General features: G+C 47.8%; 1 protein-coding gene across 1 annotated transcript in view; it reads right to left on the bottom strand.

Annotated features, from left to right (window-relative positions):
- Window positions 1-20,941, bottom strand: part of LOC309547210 (nectin-1-like) — a 146,519-nt gene that overhangs the window by 960 nt on the left and 124,618 nt on the right. The window contains exons 5-6 of the mRNA XM_082247014.1: window positions 18,600-18,748; window positions 4,261-4,375 (exon numbers count right to left, since the gene is read on the bottom strand). Coding sequence (XP_082103140.1) covers window positions 4,261-4,375; window positions 18,600-18,748 — 264 coding nt within the window. The remainder of the gene's footprint in view (window positions 1-4,260; window positions 4,376-18,599; window positions 18,749-20,941) is intronic.

The following is a 20,941-nucleotide window of genomic DNA, read 5'->3' as shown; positions in this document are numbered from 1 at the left end:
ATGTTTTTTCTCTCTCTCTAAGCACCCAATAGCCCCAGTATGGCTGAAGCAACATTTTCATATGGGTCTATTATAGGGATGTGCCGATACCGAGCATATTCACAAGTGCTCGTACCTATGAAAATGCTCCCGATACCAAAACCAATACTTTGCAATGCAATTTGCGTCAATACAAAATGAATGGGCGCAAATCGCACTGCAAAGAATTGCATGCGATTTGAACAGGAATGCAGTGTGATCTCTGTCTGAATCGCATGCAGGTTCCCGCATTGCTCTGTCCTGTGTGAACCCAGGCTTGTCACAGTGAAGTTCACACAGGAGCGGCGTGAGAAAGCTCCCTGCATGACGGGTTCCACCAGCATCGGCTCCCATCTAACTGTGGAAATCTGCAGCTGCGGCTACTCCTGTCTCTCTCGTGGTTTTGTTACCCCACCCCACCCCCCCCCCCCTCCCAGCTTCCAGTGGCTCTCTCCCCCCAGCCTCCAGCAGTTCAAGCTATCTCCTTCTAGTGCTGACAGTATGGACTACAGAGTTTCTAATTGGTCAGCACCATCACATGGATGGCGCTGACCAATCAGAAGCCGTCTAGCCCCTACTGTTCAGGATAGGAGAGAAAGCCGCTGGGATTTCAAATCCCTGAACCGGTGAAGCGGCTTTTCTGAATGCGGTGGATCGGCAAACCGGTACAGCAGGACCAGGGGGATGGGGAGGGGTCCAGTGGATGGCTCGAACTGCTGGAGGCTGGGGCGCGAGAGAGCCGCTGGAGACTGGGGATCGAGAGAGCCGCTAGAGGCTGGGGATCGAGAGAGCCGCTAGAGGCTGGGGATCGAGAGAGCCGCTAGAGGCTGGGGATCAAGAGAGCCGCTAGAGGCTGGGGATCAAGAGAGCCGCTAGAGGCTGGGGATCAAGAGAGCCGCTAGAGGCTGGGGATCGAGAGAGCTGCTAGAGGCTGGGGATCGAGAGAGCCGCTAGAGGCTGGGGATCGAGAGAGCCGCTAGAGGCTGGGGATCGAGAGAGCCGCTAGAGGCTGGGGATCGAGAGAGCCGCTAGAGGCTGGGGATCGAGAGAGCCACTGGAGACTGGGAATCGAGAGAGCCACTGGAGGCTGGGGAGAGGGTCGGGAAAGAGTGGCTGGGGGGGCAGCTGAAGGCTAGAGGGAGACAGCCACTGGAGCCTGGGGGGGGGGGGGGGGGAGTCACTGAAGGCTCGGGGGGGGGGGGGCAGGAGGAGCTGCAGATGTCCAGAGTCGGATGTGAGCCGGAGCTAGTAAAACACGTCATGTGGTAAGGTCTCCCCGATCCTGTGTTAACTCAAGCTTCAAATCACTATGACACATGCCTTGGTTCAAACAGGAGCAGTCGGAAAACCGCATGCGATTTCAACAGGAATTGCACCGCATTCCTATTCAAATCACTTGCAATTTTTTGCTGTGTGATTTGCGCCCTTTCATTATGTATCGCAAAGCGATAGGGCCACTGGAGGCTTGGGAATCGAGAGAGCCACTGGAGGCTGGGGAATCGAGAGAGCCACTGGAGGCTGGGTATCGAGAGAGCCACTGGAGACTGGGTATCGAGAGAGCCACTGGAGACTGGGTATCGAGAGAGCCACTGGAGACTGGGTATCGAGAGAGCCACTGGAGACTGGGTATCGAGAGAGCCACTGGAGACTGGGTATCGAGAGAGCCACTGGAGACTGGGTATCGAGAGAGCCACTGGAGACTGGGTATCGAGAGAGCCACTGGAGACTGGGTATCGAGAGAGCCACTGGAGACTGGGTATCGAGAGAGCCACTGGAGACTGGGTATCGAGAGAGCCACTGGAGACTGGGTATCGAGAGAGCCACTGGAGACTGGTGATCTAGAGAGCCACTGGAGACTGGTGATCTAGAGAGCCACTGGAGACTGGTGATCTAGAGAGCCACTGGAGACTGGGGATCTAGAGAGCCACTGGAGACTGGGGATCTAGAGAGCCACTGGAGGATGGGGATCTAGAGAGCCACTGGAGGATGGGGAGGGGGTCAGGAAAGAGTGGCTGGGGGGGCAGCTGAAGGCTAGAGGGAGACAGCCACTGGAGCCGGGGGGGGGGGGGGGGGCAGGAGGAGCCGCAGATGTCTACAGTTGGATGTGAGCCGGAGCTAGGAAAACCCATCATGTGGGGAGGTCTCCCTGATCCTGTGTTAACTCAAGCTTAAAATCACTATGACACATGCCTGGGTTCAAACAGGAGCAGTCAAAAACTGAATGTGATTTGGACAGGAATTGCACCGCATTCCTATTCAAATTGCTTGCAATTTTTTGCAGTGCGATTTGCGTCCTTTCATTTTGTATCGCAAAGCGAGAGAGCCACTAGAGGCTGGGAAATCGAGAGAGCCACTGGAGGCTGGGGAATCGAGAGAGCCACTGGAGGCTGGGGAATCGAGAGAGCCACTGGAGGCTGGGGAATCGAGAGAGCCACTGGAGGCTGGGGAATCGAGAGAGCCACTAGAGGCTGGGACATCGAGAGAGCCACTAGAGGCTGGGGAATCGAGAGAGAGCCACTGGAGGCTGGGGAATCGAGAGAGCCACTGGAGGCTGGGGAATCGAGAGAGCCACTGGAGGCTGGGGAATCGATAGAGCCACTAGAGGCTGGGGGGGGGTTCAGGAAAGAGTGGATCGGGGGGCAGCTGGAGGCTAGAGGGAGACAGCCACTGGAGCCTTGGGGGGGGGGGGGGAGTCACTGAAGGCTGGGGGGAGAGGCAGGAGGAGCCGCAGCTGCAGATGTCCACAGTCGGATGTGAGCCGGAGCTAGTAAAACCCGTCATGTGGGGAGGTCTCCACAATCCTGTGTTAACTCAAGCTTAAAATCACTATGACACATGCCAGGGTTCAAACAGGAGCAGTCGGAAAACCCCATGCGATTTGGACAGGAATTGCACCACATCCCAATTTTTTGCAGTGCGATTTGCGCCCTTTCATTTTGTATCGCAAAGTTATCGGTACTCGGTATCGGCAAGTACTTGATCGAACGTATCAGTACTCGTAGACTAAAAAAAAGGGTATGGCTGCATTCCTAGTCTATTACCACTGACTATCCATTAACTCAATGTCTTCAAGCCCAATCAGCTGTACTGAATTTATGTACCCAAGATTGTATCTGTCCGCATTGTATATTGTGTATGCATCCACAGATTGGTTTCGGTTTAATCCGTATTAGTATACCTCTCAGTCATGGCTCAGCTGTGGAGAGCAGTGTTTCTCAACCTTTTTTCAGTCAAGGCACGCTTTAAATTCCACACAACCTTGAGGCACCCCATTCTAAAAGTGTCAAAACTAAACTAATAGTTTTACATAACGCACCAACAACCACAGACGTAGGACACCAAACGTTAGAGGAGATTATTCTTCGAGCAAACATACCTTTGCCCACTGAGGGAGAGGAGAAACATTGGAATACCAATCAGTACCAATTTCTCTCCCTCACTCCCCTAATGTAATCCCAGAGCTGATGGGGAGGGGCAGGAAAAGGGCAAACAAGGATGCTGTGCAAGTGCCCAAAATCCTCCTTATCAAATGATGGTGTCATTGGTTGTTAGGACACTGGCGGCTGGAAGGTTATGGTCCACAATGAAAACGTAACTACGTAACTAATTAGGCAGGCTTGATCTGCCCACTGGCTTGTATACAATTTTTGGGAAATTTCTAGGCATTTTGCCAAGGAACCCCTGAAGACACCTGAAGGAACCCTGGTTGAAAAAGGCTGGTGTAGAGTGATGTTCTATTGCTCTTTTTCTGTAATGTCTTTTTAATGAGCTTCAATAAGGACCATGTTTATTATAAGAAAAAAACAAATGTTATCTGCTTCAACCATCAACGACCTTTAGACCCCGTTCACACTGGGGCGACCCGACTTTGCCGGGCGACCTGTGAAGTCGCGGTGCACAGCGCGCACCGCGACCTCGGAGCGGCCGGCACGGACTTCATATCATTGAAGTCAATGCAGGTCGCTCCAAGTCGCCCCAAAGGAGCTCCGGACCCTTTTTCTAAGTCGAAGCGACTTGTGTCGCTCCTATTAGAACGGGTCCTGTGCTGCTCTATGGCAGGCGACCCACGGCGACTTGTCAGACGACCAGGTCGCCCCAGTGTGAACGGGGTCTTATCTGATTCAGCACCAAAGCAATGACCATGTCAAAAAATAACAAAGTGTTGGATTTTTTCGACTCAAACGTTCCATGTATGGCTATTTATGGTGCACAGCATAAACAAGAATAATTGTCTGAACTTACTCGCGTTCCCCTTTCTTTCTTATGGTATTTTTGTACTTCCAGTAAATAAAGGCACCCAATGCCAGAAGGATGATAAAAAAAGGCCACAAGCAGGCATGTAAACAGGTCGAAGAATCTAGAACACAGAAAAATCATATAGTTAATACATCCACAAGACAACACAAAACCAGAAACACAAAATATGAATACAGACGGTCCCCAGGTTACAAACAAGATAGGGAAATGGACAGAGGGCGCACCAGCCTAGCGCATTATCTTGAAAACAATTTATTGTAATAGACATGTATACACATTATACTCACAAAACGATTATGAAACACGGGCAATAAGCAATGAGGGACCACCAGGGGTCTCCACTGGGCATCCTCAGCTGCCGCAGGCCATGGAAGGATATAGACCACCAAAAACCCGAAACGCGTTACCACGACCCGTTGAGAGTGGCAGCACAGCCTGAATTTACTACAATTTGACCCGAATCGCATTTTCCGGATACCAGCCGCAAGGCCACCCCTTAAGCACAGGAGTCATTTGCTCTTTGTACAAACAAGATAGGGTACAAACAAGATAGGGTCTGGACATTTGTTCTTAATTTTGAATTTGTTTGTAAGTCGGAACAGGTACATTTTTAAGTGTAGCTCCAGCCAAAAAATAATTTTTAGTTTTTTTTGGATAGCATAGGGAAAAGGTTAACACCCCTGTAATGCAGGGCTTGACTAATTTGCTTGAAATCTAGGAACCAGCTAAAAAAGCCTGGAGCCAGTTTTTTTGCACGCATGCTAAATGGCCGGCTTCTGTCGGACAGGCTGCCATAAAACACCGTCCCAATGGCGGCCATTTTTTAATGAACCGGCTGTTGTTTCCCGGCATTCGACCCGTGTGTACTTCTTCTGGGAGATATTAAAAGGAACCCTCCAACCACCATGGCCACTTCAGTGATTTGAAGTGGTTATGGTGGTAGGAGTCAGAAACCCTGCACATGCTGGGATATTTACAATTATGTGCTGGGGGCTATTTGCCCCCCTAGCACATGTGACTTACTGCTGGCGGGTACCCCTACCTAGTACTACTGTGGGTACTGTTGGCTGGGTAGTGCTGGCGGGTACTGCTGTGGGTACTGCTGGCTCGTACTGCTGTGGGTATGCCTTGCAGGAATTGCTGGCTGGTACTGCTGTGGGGGTACAGCTGGCGGGGTACTGCTGTGGGGGTACAGCTGGTGGGTACTGCTGTGGGGGTAAAGCTGGTGGGTACTGCTGTGGGGGTACAGCTGGTGGGTACTGCTGTGGGTTCTCCTTGCGGGTACTGCTGGCAGGAAACACTGGCGGAGATCACGGAGCGGTGCAGTAGGAAGCATACAGAGCCGATGCTTTCTGTATCTCTCCTCTCGCAGGTGGAGTACATTTGATATCACTGTACACAGAACAGGAAGCATCGGCTCCGTTCAGTCACAGCTGAGAGACACCGTTCTGTTGCCAGACATCTCAAGTCTCCTGCGAGGTGAGGGAGTCTCCCACATGCAGCCACGGCACTTGCAGGTGTCAGGGAGCTGCCGCCCGCATGCAGGGGACTCCCGCACCTCACAGGAGACTTGAGATGTCTGGCGACAAGACAACTGCCATAGGGTAACCCAGGCACCCGGCCGCTAATTCTAGTCGCCAAAGTGACCTGGAGCCTGGGGTTTGTCGAGCCCTGCTGTAATGTTTGTTTTGCTGTCTGTGCCCCTGTTCAGAAGGTTTCACCTCACTTTCTGTCCTTGTGACAATTAGATTTTGAAAATGTTGGGTTGTTGTGGAAACAAGGATTGGTCATAAAGCTTCAGCGGAGACCTTTTTCCCCATGAAAACTGTTCGGGTCCGTTCACATACTGGCGCCCCAGATCGCAGGCAGAATCGTCGCGATTCTGCATGCGTTCACGAATCATTGCAAATCACGGGACGCCTGTGCGATTCCTGTGACTTGCAACGGCACATTAAACGTGGCGCAATTGTTGCCCGACGTAACAGAATCGCGGGACGCCTGTCGCCCAAAAAAAGTACAAGAACTTTTCGCCGCGCTTGGGGTGCCATTGCAAGTCACAAGAATCGCACGGGCGTCCCACGATTTGCAATGATTCGGAAACGCAGGCAGGATCGCTGCCATTCTGCCCATGATCCAGGACGCCAGTATGTGAACGGAGCCTAAGAGGAGTGAATTTCCCTTCCTAGGGGTAGATTTCCTCTCACTTCCTGTGGTCTTCCTCCGTTTGTAAGTGGGATTTTTGTAACCCGGGGACCACCTGTACTTAAAGTGATTGTAAAGTCTCATTTTTTTTTTTTTTTAATACCAAATATGCTATACTTACCTGCTCTGTGCAGTTGGTTTTACACAGAGTGACCCAGTCCTCCTCTTCTTGGGTCCCTTGTTCCTACTCCTGGCCCCTTCCTCCTATCGAGTGCCCCCACAGAAAGCAGCTTGCTATGGGGGCACCCGAGCCGAGCTGCAGATCCATGTGTCCATTCAGACATGGAGCTGCCATTTGGCCCTGCCCCCTTTCTCTAATTGGCTCACTCACTTTGATTGACAGCTGCAGGAGCCAATGGCGCCGTGGTTGTATCTCAGATAATCAGGAGGGAGAGTCCCGGGATGGCTGAGGGACTTGTGAACATCGCTGGACAGAGGGGGAACAGGTAAGTATTAGGGGGGCTGGGGGCATGGGCGGTGCTAGACACAGAGGGCTTTTTATCTTAATACATTCTATGCATTAACCTTCCTGCCTTTACAACTAACATTTTATTTTATGAGAGTTATGTTTTATATTATAAAAACGTCCAGCTTGCCAAGCTTGTAGACAGGCCCCTTTATTGCCAACAATTCTAGACTAGGCGTAATGCCAATGCTTTAAATGAACAAAAATAGAACATTAGCATTTCAAACCGAAGTCCTGGCAAACAGCGTAAAGCAGAGCACAGTCCTGTCTGGCAGGATTTTTCTCAGCTTACAGGTCTTGTCCCTCCCCCAGCTTGTGATTGGACAATAAAAAAAACAAGCAGCAGGCTAATGAGCTCATCTCTCTGTCACTCTAATCTATCCTATCAGCAGGTGTATTTTTTAGCACATGAGCACTGCAGTGCACCTGATTGGCTCCTTCTGTTGCCTTTACCACACTCAGTCTTAGCTATGCTGTTCAGGGACTGCAAGAGGCTGATACCAGGTAAAATTCAGGTATGTCCACTGCTCATTATTATTTTTTAAATACAGAGTAGGGCTGCAACTAACGATTAGTTTTTCGATTAGCCGACTAATCTAACAATTATTTTTATTTTATTTTTTTTTGCTTAATCAATTTTTTGATTAGCTCATAATATACAAAAACGAAGTGGTAAAAATAAAATGTAAAAAAGGGAAAATTTCTGCCTCCCCCATTATACAGGATTTATTAATCATATTCCACCAGACTAGTCTGCATTTTACAGTGTGGGGGGGCGGTAACCTTCCACTCCTCAAGGGGGTGTTAGATGTTGGTAACCGCTCGACTTTTTCTTTATGGGGGTTGAGAGATGGTAGCTGCTGGACTTTTCCATTACGGGGGGTGATGATGGTAACTGCTGGACTTTTTCATTATGGGGGGTGATAGTAACTGCTGAACTTTTCAGTTATGGGGGGTGATGGTAACTGCTGGACTTTTCTTTTATGGGGGGAGGGGGGGGGATGATGGTAACCGCTCAGCTTGTCCCTCATGTATAGAGAGCTGCAGGAACATGCAATCCCCACCGTAGCCAGGACACAGGAAGCCCCCCCATCCTGACACTAGTATAGAACAATGGATGAGGAGCTAGGCAGGACTGATAACGGACATTGACCCACGCACGCTCCTCCGGGAAGCCTCGTTTAGTATTTTAGCAGAAGCTGCTGATAGGATTTCCTCAGGCAGGCGAGAGTTAAATGACTTGGCATACAATGGAGGAATGTGGGAACAATGTAAACTGATTCCTGAGTGATTACCTTATTATCTCCCGGTCTTTTCAAGCCTCAGTGTCAGTCTTGTGCACTCTGAGTAGGGGGGAGGAGGAGAAAGGCCGGCACGAGCAGGGGGCGTGTTGACATCACGTGCGACGTGTTGACGCCTTTCACGCATGTCGACGCATTTTCGTAGTCAACGTAGGCGATTACGTCAACGCAGTCCTAATACAGAGCTGCATTACCCAACTCAGCTCCGGAAGGTTTTGCCCATTTTATTGCTATTCGGCACTGCGTTACTTTAACTGGTAATTGAGCGGTCATGCAACGCTGTACCCAAATGAAATTTACAGCGGGTAAAATAAGTATTGAACACGTCACCATTTTTCTAGGTAAATATATTTCGAAAGGTGCTATTGACATGAAATGTTCATCACATGTTGGTAACAACCCATGCAATCCATACATACAAAGAAACCAAAACAAATAAGTTCAGAAATGAAGTTATGTGTAATAAAATGGAATGACACAGGGAAAAAGTACTGAACACGTGAAGAAAGGGAGGTGCAAAAAGACATGGAAAACCAAGACACCAGCTGAAATGTATCAGTAATTAGAAAACATAACAAATTAATATCAGCTGGTTCAGTCTCAACTGATGGCCTAAAAAAGGTGTCTCATTACCAAGGTGTCTCACAAGAAAAATCTCATGATGGGTAAAAGCAAAGAACTCTCTGAAGACCTTCACAAGCGTATTGTTGCAAAATATACTGATGGCATTGGTTACAAAAGGATTTCCTCACTTCCTGCTTCGATGTGAGGCCCTTACTGCCTTGTACAAGCATCTGATCAAACCGATCTTAGTTTGCTTTGGAGGCCAGAGGAGACCTCTCGGGTCTAATAGACCCCAGATCTTTTCATAAAGAGGGCTTGTCATGCTTACTCTTATCATAAGGGATGGTGTTCATGTCTCGTGATAGCAATAAAGATGATCAAGGAAAAAAAAAGAATAGAAAAAAGTTTTAAATAAAATAAAATAAATAAACATTTTTTTAAAGAGGAAGTAAACGCTCCTCTGCAAGTTGTACCTATAGGTAAGCCTATGATAAGGCTTACCTATAGGTACTGTAAATGTCTCCTAAACATGTACCGTTTAGGAGATATTTACCTTACATGCAGCCAGTGACGTCACTGGTGCATGCGCTCTGAAGGAACGGCCGCTGGTGCCGTTCCTTCAGAGCCCCGTGCCGTGACCGTCGGCTCCTGCGCACGTGCACGGGAGTGACGTCACCGCGGCTCCAGCCAATCAGATGGCCGGATGCCGCAATCCCGGAAGACGGGCGACTGAACAGGTCGCCCGTCATACAGGTAAGCGGGCGGCATGGCGGGGGCTCGTTCTAAGGTAAGTATTTCATAATGAGCTAGTATGCAATGCATACTAGCTCATTATGTGTTTCTCTTTCAGGGTGTAAAAAAAAAAAAAAAATCGGGTTTACAACATCTTTAACGCGCCTCTGTCCCCCCCTGTGCTCATGCTCAAATGGGAATACGTATGCAAATGCCACACGCATATGTACAGGGTGATTGCATCACACTTGTGAGGTATCGCCCAAATACCTCCACGAGAGGGAGCAATCATTTTAGCTCCAGACCTCCTGTGTAACCCTAAACTGGTAACCTCTGAGGGCTTTTAAAGTATTGCCTGTACTGTAGCCTGGCGCCATTCAACGGGCGTATGAAATTTAACATGTAAAGTATCCATTTACTCGGCATAACATAATATTTTTATATTTTACCAAAAAATCGGGTATTATATAGTATTTGTGTGCACTTAAATTCATTAAAGTGCATTTTTAAAAAAAAAAAAAAAAAATTGCATTTCAAAAACTGCTGCGTAAATACAGTGTGACATAAATTGCAAACCCCCCCATTTTATTCTCTAGGGTCTCTGCTAAAAAATATATAAATAATGTTTGGGGCTTCTAAATAATTTTTCCAGCAACAAAAAAAAAAATGTTGTTTGTATATTTATGTAAGAAGTGTCAGAATGGACCAGAGAGTCAAGTAGTTAGAATGACCTAATAGAACCCGCCCTTCCTCTCCAAAGATGCATACTTGACTTGATCCGACAGTCACAGCCCCAGGGATTGTTTACAACTTAGGTTGCAAGTCCTCTGTCTCTTGGCTGCACCTGCACAGGAGAGTCCTGTATAAGTCTAAAGCCCCGTACACACGCGTCAAAATTCGGCTGCGAATTTTCGTCCGACGACCGATCTGCCGATTTTCGGCTTGTTAGTATGATGCTTCTGACAACCGACTCCGACTTTTCGGCCGAAAAAATTCTGGTGTGCAGGCTATAATATTTTTGTCCTCTGTCAAAACACGTCCGATTTTCGTGCAGTCAGTACAGATTTCGACAGGGAAAAATCTTATAAGCAAGTCTGGGCATGCTCAGAGAAGAAAGAACACAAAGAAAGCAAACCAACACATGACATCAATTCTGAAGTAGAATTTTGTCGTGCAGGAAAATTTGTGTGCAGTCTAGGCACATTCCAACCAACAAAACACAACTCTGGACAAAAGACGGACGACAGGTCGGTGGAAATTCGTTGCGCGTGTACTAGGGTTAAGGGTCTGCTCTCCTTGCATCTCCCAAACAGAGGCGGAGGCAAACGGGCCCCATAGACTTCTACAGGGATCTACTTTGCAGGTGTGGCCAAGAAACTTACGGTGTAAACAATCCCCAGAGTTTGTGACAGTCTGATTGTCTAATTGTGTTAAGTATACCCCTTGGGGGTTTGCAATAGGATCTGTTAGGTCAACTTAAGGGGCGCTAACAGGATACGGCCTTAAAGTAGGTCCAAACCCAATTAATAAAATCTCATAAAAACTTTAGGTTAATGTAATAAAAAATAAAAAAAATGACTCAATCTTTTTAAATCTATAACTTTCATTAAAAAATTACACGTGTGACTGCAAACGGTCCCGTTACCATGAGCATTTTGAAGTCACATGTGTGGAGCTGTCCGCTTGAGTCTGATCCTTGAGCGTGGGTGATTGACGTCATCCCCTGTGCCACCACTGTCTTCACTAGGCGCCCGTAGATTCACACCGCATCACTACATCTCTCCTGAAGGACTGCGCATCCACTGCCAGGGACACCCTTCCCGCCTGGAGCCTGGATGTTTGCTCTCCACAAGGACTACGGCTACAGCAATCGGTTACAGTGGGACAAGTAAGCGGGCTCAGCCTGACACCTTTACAAGTGCAAGTTACTATTACCATTGTTCTTTGATGTTTTTTATTGCCTCAATTAACTGGATTATCTTATAATTATCCTGGAGTGGAGCTTCACTTGTGATATCCTCACCTACATCGTATTGTCACGACTCATTACAATAATTTATTTGTCACTTTATGGAGTTAGCCTTAACCAGAAGCGCTCCCTTCTCTTGCTTTTGCTATACTGAACGGACTCTTACCCCAGGAGTCAACAAAAGGAGCTGCTGAGGTTCAAGCACAGGTGTAGCGACCGCCCCCCCATGGAAAGAGGGGTTTCGCCACCAGAGATGTTCTCTTCCCCCTAGTGTGAGGGATGCTGTAGAGTAGAGCAGGAATCGCTCTTACCAGAGCTAGTGATTGAGCGATCCAAGCAGAAGAAAGATAGAGCTGGTATAGTCTTCTCCCACAAACATGAGATGAAACTCTATGCTGAGGGTATCAAGAAGAACTGTTTATTAAACCCACACACACACATTATATACACTATCAGGTCAGATGAGTGATTACATTAGCATATGCAGATAGACCTGTATAGAGAAAAACAATAAACTAATTATCTAGCCACCTGGCCAGAATAATACAAGGTCATTAACATCTAACAATGGAACAGGAATACTTAGCACAATACACATTCCATCTCAGAACACAGACAGTATTAGCAGTCTAGAACAGTCTAATTCTCCCAGTGTAGGATTAAATCTTCACATCTCTATATGAAGACATTGCTGACATTGCAGTACAATACATGTTAGCATCACTTGTAAATAAAGACCCCATTTGAAGCAATCCAAACCACCAAGTATCTGATTTTTAAAATCATAGTGACGGTTAGTACCGTCACAACAGGCATCCCCCTATATATCGGATCATACCAGGCGCCGTGTTTCTCCTTTCTTATTACAGAAAAAAGCTTCTGGCTACACCCATGGACAGTCCCAGGGGGTATACTCCCTCTCCCCGCTCTAGTCACTCAGTTTTGTTACAAGCAGTATTAATAGAATTATAACTCCACAGAGGGGTGGGTGCTGTGTCCGTCAATGAACATCAGAGAAATGGATTTGAAGGTAAGTTCAAAATCCCGTTTTCTCTTTCGTTCATTGACGGATACAGCTCCTGCCATTCTTTACCACTGGGACTCCCCAAAGCAGTGTTAAACATGAGGGGTGGGAAACCGCAAAAAATTCCCAAGGCTAAACAATAGCCAACCAGGCAACAGGGGCTCAACCAAAACAACTGGAGCCCACCTGAAGAAAACAATACACCCTCAAAGAGGATCAGGCCCTCAAACAGTAGCCTGCAAAGCCTTGTGGCTAAAGGAAGAATCGGCTTTGTAAAAGTGTGCACCAACGACCAGGTGGCCGCCTTGAAAACCTGCGTCACTGACACCTGATGATGGAAAGCCCAGGAGGCACTAAGCGCCTGGAAATGGTCGCAGAGGAAGCGGACAACTCTTTTCGAGGTCCGTCTGTGAGCACAAATAGAGAGTCTGACTTCCTGAGACTCCGTAGCTGCCATGTACACACTAATTGCCAAGACCACATCTAAGGCATGCAAGGGAATTTCCTTTGGATGTTTAGGCCTGGGACACAGGGAAGGCAACGCAACGTCTTCAGTGAATGAAGACACCCAATGAAAGTCAGAGACCACCTTCGGAAGGATTGAAGCACAGGGGCGAAGCACCACCTTATCCTGGTGAATCACCAGATAAGGTGAACTACAGGATAACGCCGCCTGTTCCGACACCCTGCACGCAGAGGTGATAGCCTCCAAAAAGGCCACCGTCTGGGACAGTGTAAGCAGGGGAATCTCCAAAATATTTTCAAAGGGAGGCTTCTGTAGAGCTGAATGAACCAAATTAGGATCCCAAGGTGGCAACGGAGCCCGCACTGGAGGAACCAAATGTCAGACACCCTGAAGAAAAGTACACACCCAGGAGTGTGTGGCCAAAGGTTGTTGGAAAAAGACTACCAAGGCCAATACCTGGCCCTTGACGGTACTCAAGGCCAATTTCTGTTCAACCTTCTGTTGACAGAAGGTTAAGATCCAAGCCACCGATATGGCGAGAGAGAGAGACTCACACCACGCACTGTACATCTTCCAAGTATAATGGTAGATCTTCCTAGAAGTAGATTTCCTAGCTTTAATAGTGTAGGAATCACCGACTCCGATAAACCTCCATCCTTTAGCACCTGGCGTTTAACAGGCAAGCTGTTAAAGCTAGTGACTGTAGAGCAGGATGGAAGATTGGTCCTTTAGACTGCAATGAATAAGCGAACTTGATTCCTGAAACACGTTTGCTGTTTGAGGCTTCTGTCTATTGTGCTGTCAAATTTATAGAGAAATAAAGACTTTCATCCGATTAACACTGGAGTGCTGTCAAAACCAATTTTCTGCAAAGATCGGTCCTTGGGACAGCAGATCTTCCCTGATAGGAAGCTTCCAAAGAACCTAGGCGAACAGCCGGACCAGATCGGCGTACCAAGCCTGGCGCGGCCAGCCTGGAGCCACTAAAATGTTCAGAAACCCTTCTGCCTCGATCCTGCGCAGAAGTCTTGACAGAAGCTTGAGAAGAGGGAAGGCGTAAATCAGACGAAACTGACCCCCACGGGGCCACAATTGCGTATGTGGCGTCCGCCAGAGGATCCCTTGACCAAGCCACAAACCTCTGCACCTTTCTGCTGAGCCGAGACGTCAACAGGTACACCTCGGGGGTGCCCCACTGGAGACACAGCTGATGAAACACCTCCGGATGAACGGACCACTCCCCTTGGTCCAATGCCTGCCGACTGAGGTAATCCGCCTGCCAATTTTCCAAACCAGGAATGTGCATGGCGGAGAGAGCTGGAATGAACCATTCTGCCCACCTTAGAATGCCGGCTATCTCCAGAGCCACCAGGGCACTTCTTGTGCCCTCCTTGGTGATGGATATAAGCCACGGCCGTGGCATTGTCCAATTGAATGCGCAGAGGCCGTCCCTAAAGACAATCCGTCCAATGATCCAGACTCAGTCTGATCGCTCGGAATTCCTGAACATTGATCGGTAGTTTGGACTCTTTCAGCATCCATATCACCTGAGCAGAATTCTTCACATGGACGCCTACCCAGCCAGATAGGCTGGCATCTGTGGTGATCAATGTCCATTACAAGGGGAGGAGAGATTTGCCCAGCCAAAGCGTCGGAGAGCGAAGCCACCAATCAGGGAATACTTTGTTTCTGATTGTCAAAAGACTGCAGAGTTTTGTCCCATTTGGTCAGAATCTCCTTTTGTTGGGACCTCGTATGGAACTGCGCCAACGGAACCGCCTCAAAAAGGTAGATACCATCAGGTTCAGCACCCGCATGCAAGTCCAGAGGGATGACCATTTGTTAGACAGCAGGAGGCAAATTGCAGCCTGCAATTTCTGGAGTTTGTCCAGAGGAAGGAGCACTCTGGCTGTCCAGAGTCAGGGCCAAATAGTCCAGCTTTGTGGACGGAACCAGGGCAGACTAATGAAAATTCAGAATCCAGCCAAACTCCTGCAGAATTCATATTGTGATCTCCAGGATCTCCACCAGAGCAGTAGGAGACTCCGCTCGCAGAAGGAGGTCATCCAAGTAGCCCAGTACCAAAATCCCCCATTGGCGAAACAATGCTAGCACCGGGGCCATAATTTTCGTGAAGACCCGAGAAGCAGAGGCGAGACCAAAGGGTAACGCCACAAACTGATAATGCTCCTCTCCCACGGCAAAGCGGAGGAAGTGTTGTACACTGACATATTGGAATGTGAAGTTAAGCGTCCTTTATGTCGATGGAGGCAAGATAATCCCCCTGAAGTAGGGAAGCCACCACCGTGCGAATGGACTCCATTCTGAACTTCTGCACCCGCACAAAGCAGTTCAGCGCCTTGAGGTCCAGAATTGGACACACCTTTCCTTCCTTCCTAAGGACTGTGAACCAATTTGAGTAAAACCCCTGAAAACATTCTTAATTTAGAACCGGGCCCATCACCCTTTAAAGTAAAAGGTCTTGCACCGCCTAAAAAAGAGCCTATCCGCACATTGGAAGGAAGAACCTTAACGGAGGGTAAGAACTAAACTCGATCTTGTAGCCGGACCAAATGTACCAGGGGAATCCACGGGTCAGGGAACCAGCGAAGACGTCCCTCCACCCCAGATATGGGTGAGGATGCACCTTCATGCTGAAGGGGCCTTGTCCGCGGGACTGGAGAAGCCCGCTTGAATCCTCCAGAGGAGGCCCCCGAAGGGTTTTCGATCCCTTGCCAGACAACCCTGAGGGATGAAAAAAACGTATGAGCCGAGGAGGGGGGCCCACGTCTACGACGAGCGTCCTTGCCCTTAGTAGCCTGTGGAAGAAAGATACTCTCCCCCCCTGTGAGGCCTTTAATGATGTCATCCAGGGTAGCACCAAACAGGCAATCCCCTGTGAAAGGGAAGATCAGTCCAGGCCTTTTTCGAAGTCTGGTCCACAGACCAGCATTTGAGCCAAAAGACACGCAGAAGGACCACTGCCGGAACAGAGAGCCGAGCCACTAGGGGAGGCACATCCAAAGAGAAAAACTGCAGCCCCTAGACCAGCTGGTCCACTAGCCCAGCAAAGGCAGGGGGGGGCTACTCCCCCCTCCAGGTCACGGCACAAAAGCCTAGCCCATTCGGTCAGTCTGCGAAACCAGGGCAATGGTGAATATTGGCCTCAGTGCTGAACCAGCCAGGGCGTACATATTGTGGGCCACAGCCTCTTCATTCCTGTCAGCCGGGTCCTTAAAGGCCAGGGACTCTTCAACCGGAATCATAGTTGCCTTGTTTAATCTGGAAATCAGAAGGCCCCCCCTGGTGGAACAGTCCACTTCTTAAGAAGGGACTCCTTATAGGGGTATCGCTTTGGTCGTCCCCACTCTTTAGTGACAATTCTGTCAAAATAGGAGGGAAAAGGGATTGTGAGTGCCAAAGGGAACCTGCGCCTCCGTCACACCTGCGTCCTCAATCTTTAAGGTCTCATGAACAGCTACAATCAGTGCGTCCACCAGCGCTTTTTGGTACGCGGTTACAGAACAGGAGGAATCCTCCTAACTATCTGAGGATTCAGGGCGGATGGTTGCAGACCCAGCAGGGTGACCCATGTCTGCGGCAGCCTAATCAGATTCAGGATCTGATGAGACAGATGAGGCAGGGGAAGGCGGGGGCGATTTTGCCAGCCCATTAGCCAAAAGCCACCTCCATCCGGGACACAAAGGAGTCCTGGACCGCCATCAGTGCATCGATGGATGGATGGGACCCGGAGGGCCCCGTAGCCTCAGAGGAGGGGATCAGGTGGGGAGATGTGCTCCAAAGACTTCATAAGTCACCAGGGGGACCCCACAAAAAAGTGTAAAACACTGCTAAGGGACAACCCCCACCACTCTGGAAGCTACAGTTCATTGAGGGAACCATGAATGCCAACATGTACTGTGACATACTGAAGCAGAGCATGATCCCCTCCCTTTGGAGACTGGGCCGCAGGGCAGTATTCCAACATGATAATGACCCCAAACACACCTCCAAAATGACCACTGCCTTGCTGAAGAAGCTGAGGGTAAAAAGCGATGGACAGGCCAAGCATGTCTCCAGACCTAAACCCTATTGAGCATCTGTGGGGCATTCTCAAATGGAAGGTGGAGGAGCACGAGGTCTCTAACATCCACCAGCTCCGTGATGTCATCATGGAGTCCTGTGAAGCTCTGGTGAACTCCATGCCAAAGGGGGTTAAGGCAGTGCTGGAAAATAATGGTGGCCACACAAAATATGGACACTTTGGGCCCAATTTGGACATTTCCAATTTGGGGTGTACTCACTTTTTTTACCAGCGGTTTAGACATGGCTGTGTGTTATTTTGAGGGGACAGCAAATTTACACTGTTATACAAGTTGTACACTCACTACTTTACATTGTAGCAAAGTGTCATTTCTTCAGTGTTCTCACATGAAAAGATATAATAAAATATTTACAAAAATGTGAGGGGTGTACTCACTTTTGTGAGATACTGTGTATGTATATAATTCTGCATTTCTGGGTTTTGGGTGCGAGTGTGCACCACCGAAGGCTCGCTCCCGCTGTGATTTTACACAGCAGGAGCAGATAAGTGGGTCCAGCGGGCTCGATGTCCACCGGCACTGGCTGATCGTTCGGTATACAAGCAGAATGGCAGTCTATGTAAACAAGGCAGATTGCCATTCTCTCAGTACAGAAGGCATTGATCCTGTGTTCCTGTAAAACAGAAAACACCAATTCATACCTTCCACTAGAAAAAACACCTCCCCCACTACACTGAAATATTAGCTAGACACACATTTAACCCTTTGATTGCCCCTGATGTTAACCCCTTTCCCAGCCAGTGCCAATAGTACAGTGATAATGCATATTTTTAGCACTGATCACCGCATTAGTGTCCCTAGTTCCCAAAAAAGTGTCAAAAGTGTTAGTTAGGTGTCCGATTTCTCCGCCGCAATATCGCAGTCCCGCCATAAGTTACTGAGTGCCATTACAAGTTAATAAAATTAAAAATAAAAATATTCCATAGTTTGTAGATGTTATAACTTTTGTGCAAACCAATCCATATCCCTTTTTTGGGATTTTTTTTACCAAATATTTGTAGCAGAATAAATATTGGCCTAAATTTATGAAATTCGTTTTTTTACATTTTATTGGATGTGTTTTACAGCAGAAAGTAAAAAAATATTGTTTTTTTTTTTTTTTTTTTCAAAAATGTTGGGCCTTCTTTGATTGTAGCGCACAAAAATAAAACTGTAGAGGTGATCAAATGCCACCAAAAGAAAGCTCTATTTGTGGGGGGGGCGCCATAAATTTGGGTACAGCGTTGCACGACCTTGCAATTGTCAGTTAAAGGAACGCACTGCCGTATAGCAAAAAATGACCTGGCCAGGAAGGTGAAGTGGTTAACTTGGTTTTTAAAGGCGAAGTCTCAAGAGCGGAGAGATGTAAGGGTTGCACATAATTGCTGTATGTCCCTCTGATCCACCAGGTGGAAATCATCTCAAGCCCAGACCACAAATAGTTTTCCCGACACATTGTGAGATTTCTTGCATGAGCCTCCCCCCTTATACAATTCTGGAATAAAAGTAAAAAATTACCTGAGACTTTATAAAAATAAAGATATCCAGATGATTTTCCAATTGGATTAGTAACCTCGCAGATATAAAGTCCATTTGGAAAGTTTTTAATAGATAAAATGTTTCCACTTCCGAGTTCTAACAGTGCTTTGGAATCGAACGTATCCTTTCTGCAAACGGAAATAATAAAAAACAATACAAACAATATTAAGGCACTTGAAGAAGGAAACCGACTGGAGGAAAATTACTGCAATACAATTTTATGATTCATTTTCCTTTTCTTCAATGGAATTTCCAGCTAAAACACATGTACTGTTAGTAAAAATTATACACACCTATACTACTCAACCTGTAGCGGATACCATTTCCTGCTAAACTCTAGATCAGCGATCTCCAAAAGGTAGCCTGTGGGCAAGATGTTGACATCTTCTTGTCTTTATAAGTCCCTTGAGGCACTATTCCTCCCACTGACACCAATGATGAGGCACCATTTATTCCAATGACACCATTGATGGAGCACTATTCCTCCCACTGACACCAATGATGGGACACTATTCCTCCCACTGACCCCAATGATGGGGGACTATTCCACCCACTGACACCAATGATGGGGCACTATTCCACCCACTGACACCAATGACGGGACACTATTCCTTCCACTGACACCAATGATGGGGCCCTATTCATCCCATTGATACCAATGACCGGACACTATTCTTCCCATTGACCCCAATGATGGGACACTATTCCTCCCACTGACCCCAATGATGGGACACTATTCCTCCCACTGACCCCAATGATGGGACACTATTCCTCCCACTGACCCCAATGATGGGACACTATTCCTCCCACTGACCCCAATGATGGGACACTATTCCTCCCACTGACACCAATGATGGGACACTATTCCTCCCACTGACACCAATGATGGGACACTATTCCTCCCACTGATACCAATGATGGGACACTATTCCTCCCACTGATACCAATGATGGGACACTATTCCTCCCACTGATACCGATGGGACACTATTCCTCCTACTGACCCCAATGATGGGACACTATTCCTCCCACTCATATAGATGATGGGGTACTATCTCTCCCACTGACACCAATAATGGGACACTATTCCTCCTACCCATATAAACGGTGGGACACTAATTCTCCCACTGACACCAACAATGGGGCATAATTCCCACCGCTCATAAATTATTGCTGTTTTTGAAAGAGTGAGGAGAGATTAGAACCCCTGTCAGTTTTTATTGCTGTCTGTGCCCCAGTTAGGGAGATTCATCCTCTCTATTTGTCCTGTCATTATCATTGAAAATTAAAGTAAAAAAAAATCCAATTTTTTGTCTGTCCCCAAAAAAGTAATAGAGGGAAAATCTGCCAATGAGGACACTAGTTCTGGTAAGCCGGAGGTCCCCAAGGAAATCCCTTAAATTGCAGCAATTTCCTCTCACTTCCTGTTTGGCTATGGAACAGGAAGTGAAGAGAAATCTCTGCAAAAGGGACACAGATGGCGAAAAAAAACCTCCCTTACCCTATCCAAAATGGAGAAAAAAAATTTTCTTTGCCTATAGTTCTACTTTAATGCCAGAATGACAAAACTATTAAATGCAGTAGGTTCAGATTTTCTCCGCCCGTCTCTCAGTCTAAAGCCTCACACAGAAGTCTAGCAGTCCTTTTACTGCCAAGGAATTTTCCTATACATCAGTGTGTTTCCCCACTTAGGGATCATCCCTTACCTCAACTGCCTCTTAGGTATTTTTAAGATCAAAATCCATCTAAAGAGATCCTGAAATTTTATTAATTCAGGGCAGAGACAGGTCCTCTTGAAAACTAACCCCCTACCCACTTACACTTCCTTCCCCTGCTCCATTCCTCTGTCAAAGTTGGTAGCAGAAACCTTGTGAAAGCACAATATTAGGCTATATTCACACTTCAGATTTAGGTTGGTGCGACTTGTAATGGGAGGAATCTTCTAAATCATGCTGCGGTTAGGTGCGGCCGCCGGCCCCCGGCCCCATTCACTCTAATAACAGGATGCCGGCAGCCGCGGCTATTCGCAGCTGTCCATACAGCCAGTGATTACCCGTAATGATCGCTGCTGGATGCAAATAAATTGCATGCAGCGGTGAGCACTGCAGGTAATCGCTGTCTATGCGGAGAGCTGCAAACAGCTGCGGCCGCCGGTCCCATTCACTATAATGACAGGATGCCGGCAGCCGCAGCTATTCGGGGCTCTCCACATAGACAGCGATTACCTGTAGTGATCGCTGCTGGATGCAAACAAGCTGCATCTAGTGGTGATCACTGCAGGTAATCGCTGGCTGTGCAAAGAGCTGCGAACAGCTGCAGCCA

Source organism: Pelophylax lessonae (assembly GCF_965119305.1).
Source record: "Pelophylax lessonae genome assembly, chromosome: 2".
Lineage (NCBI taxonomy): Eukaryota > Metazoa > Chordata > Amphibia > Anura > Ranidae > Pelophylax > Pelophylax lessonae.
Note: the sequence above shows the minus strand (reverse complement) of the source record. Positions and strands in the feature narration are given on the sequence as shown.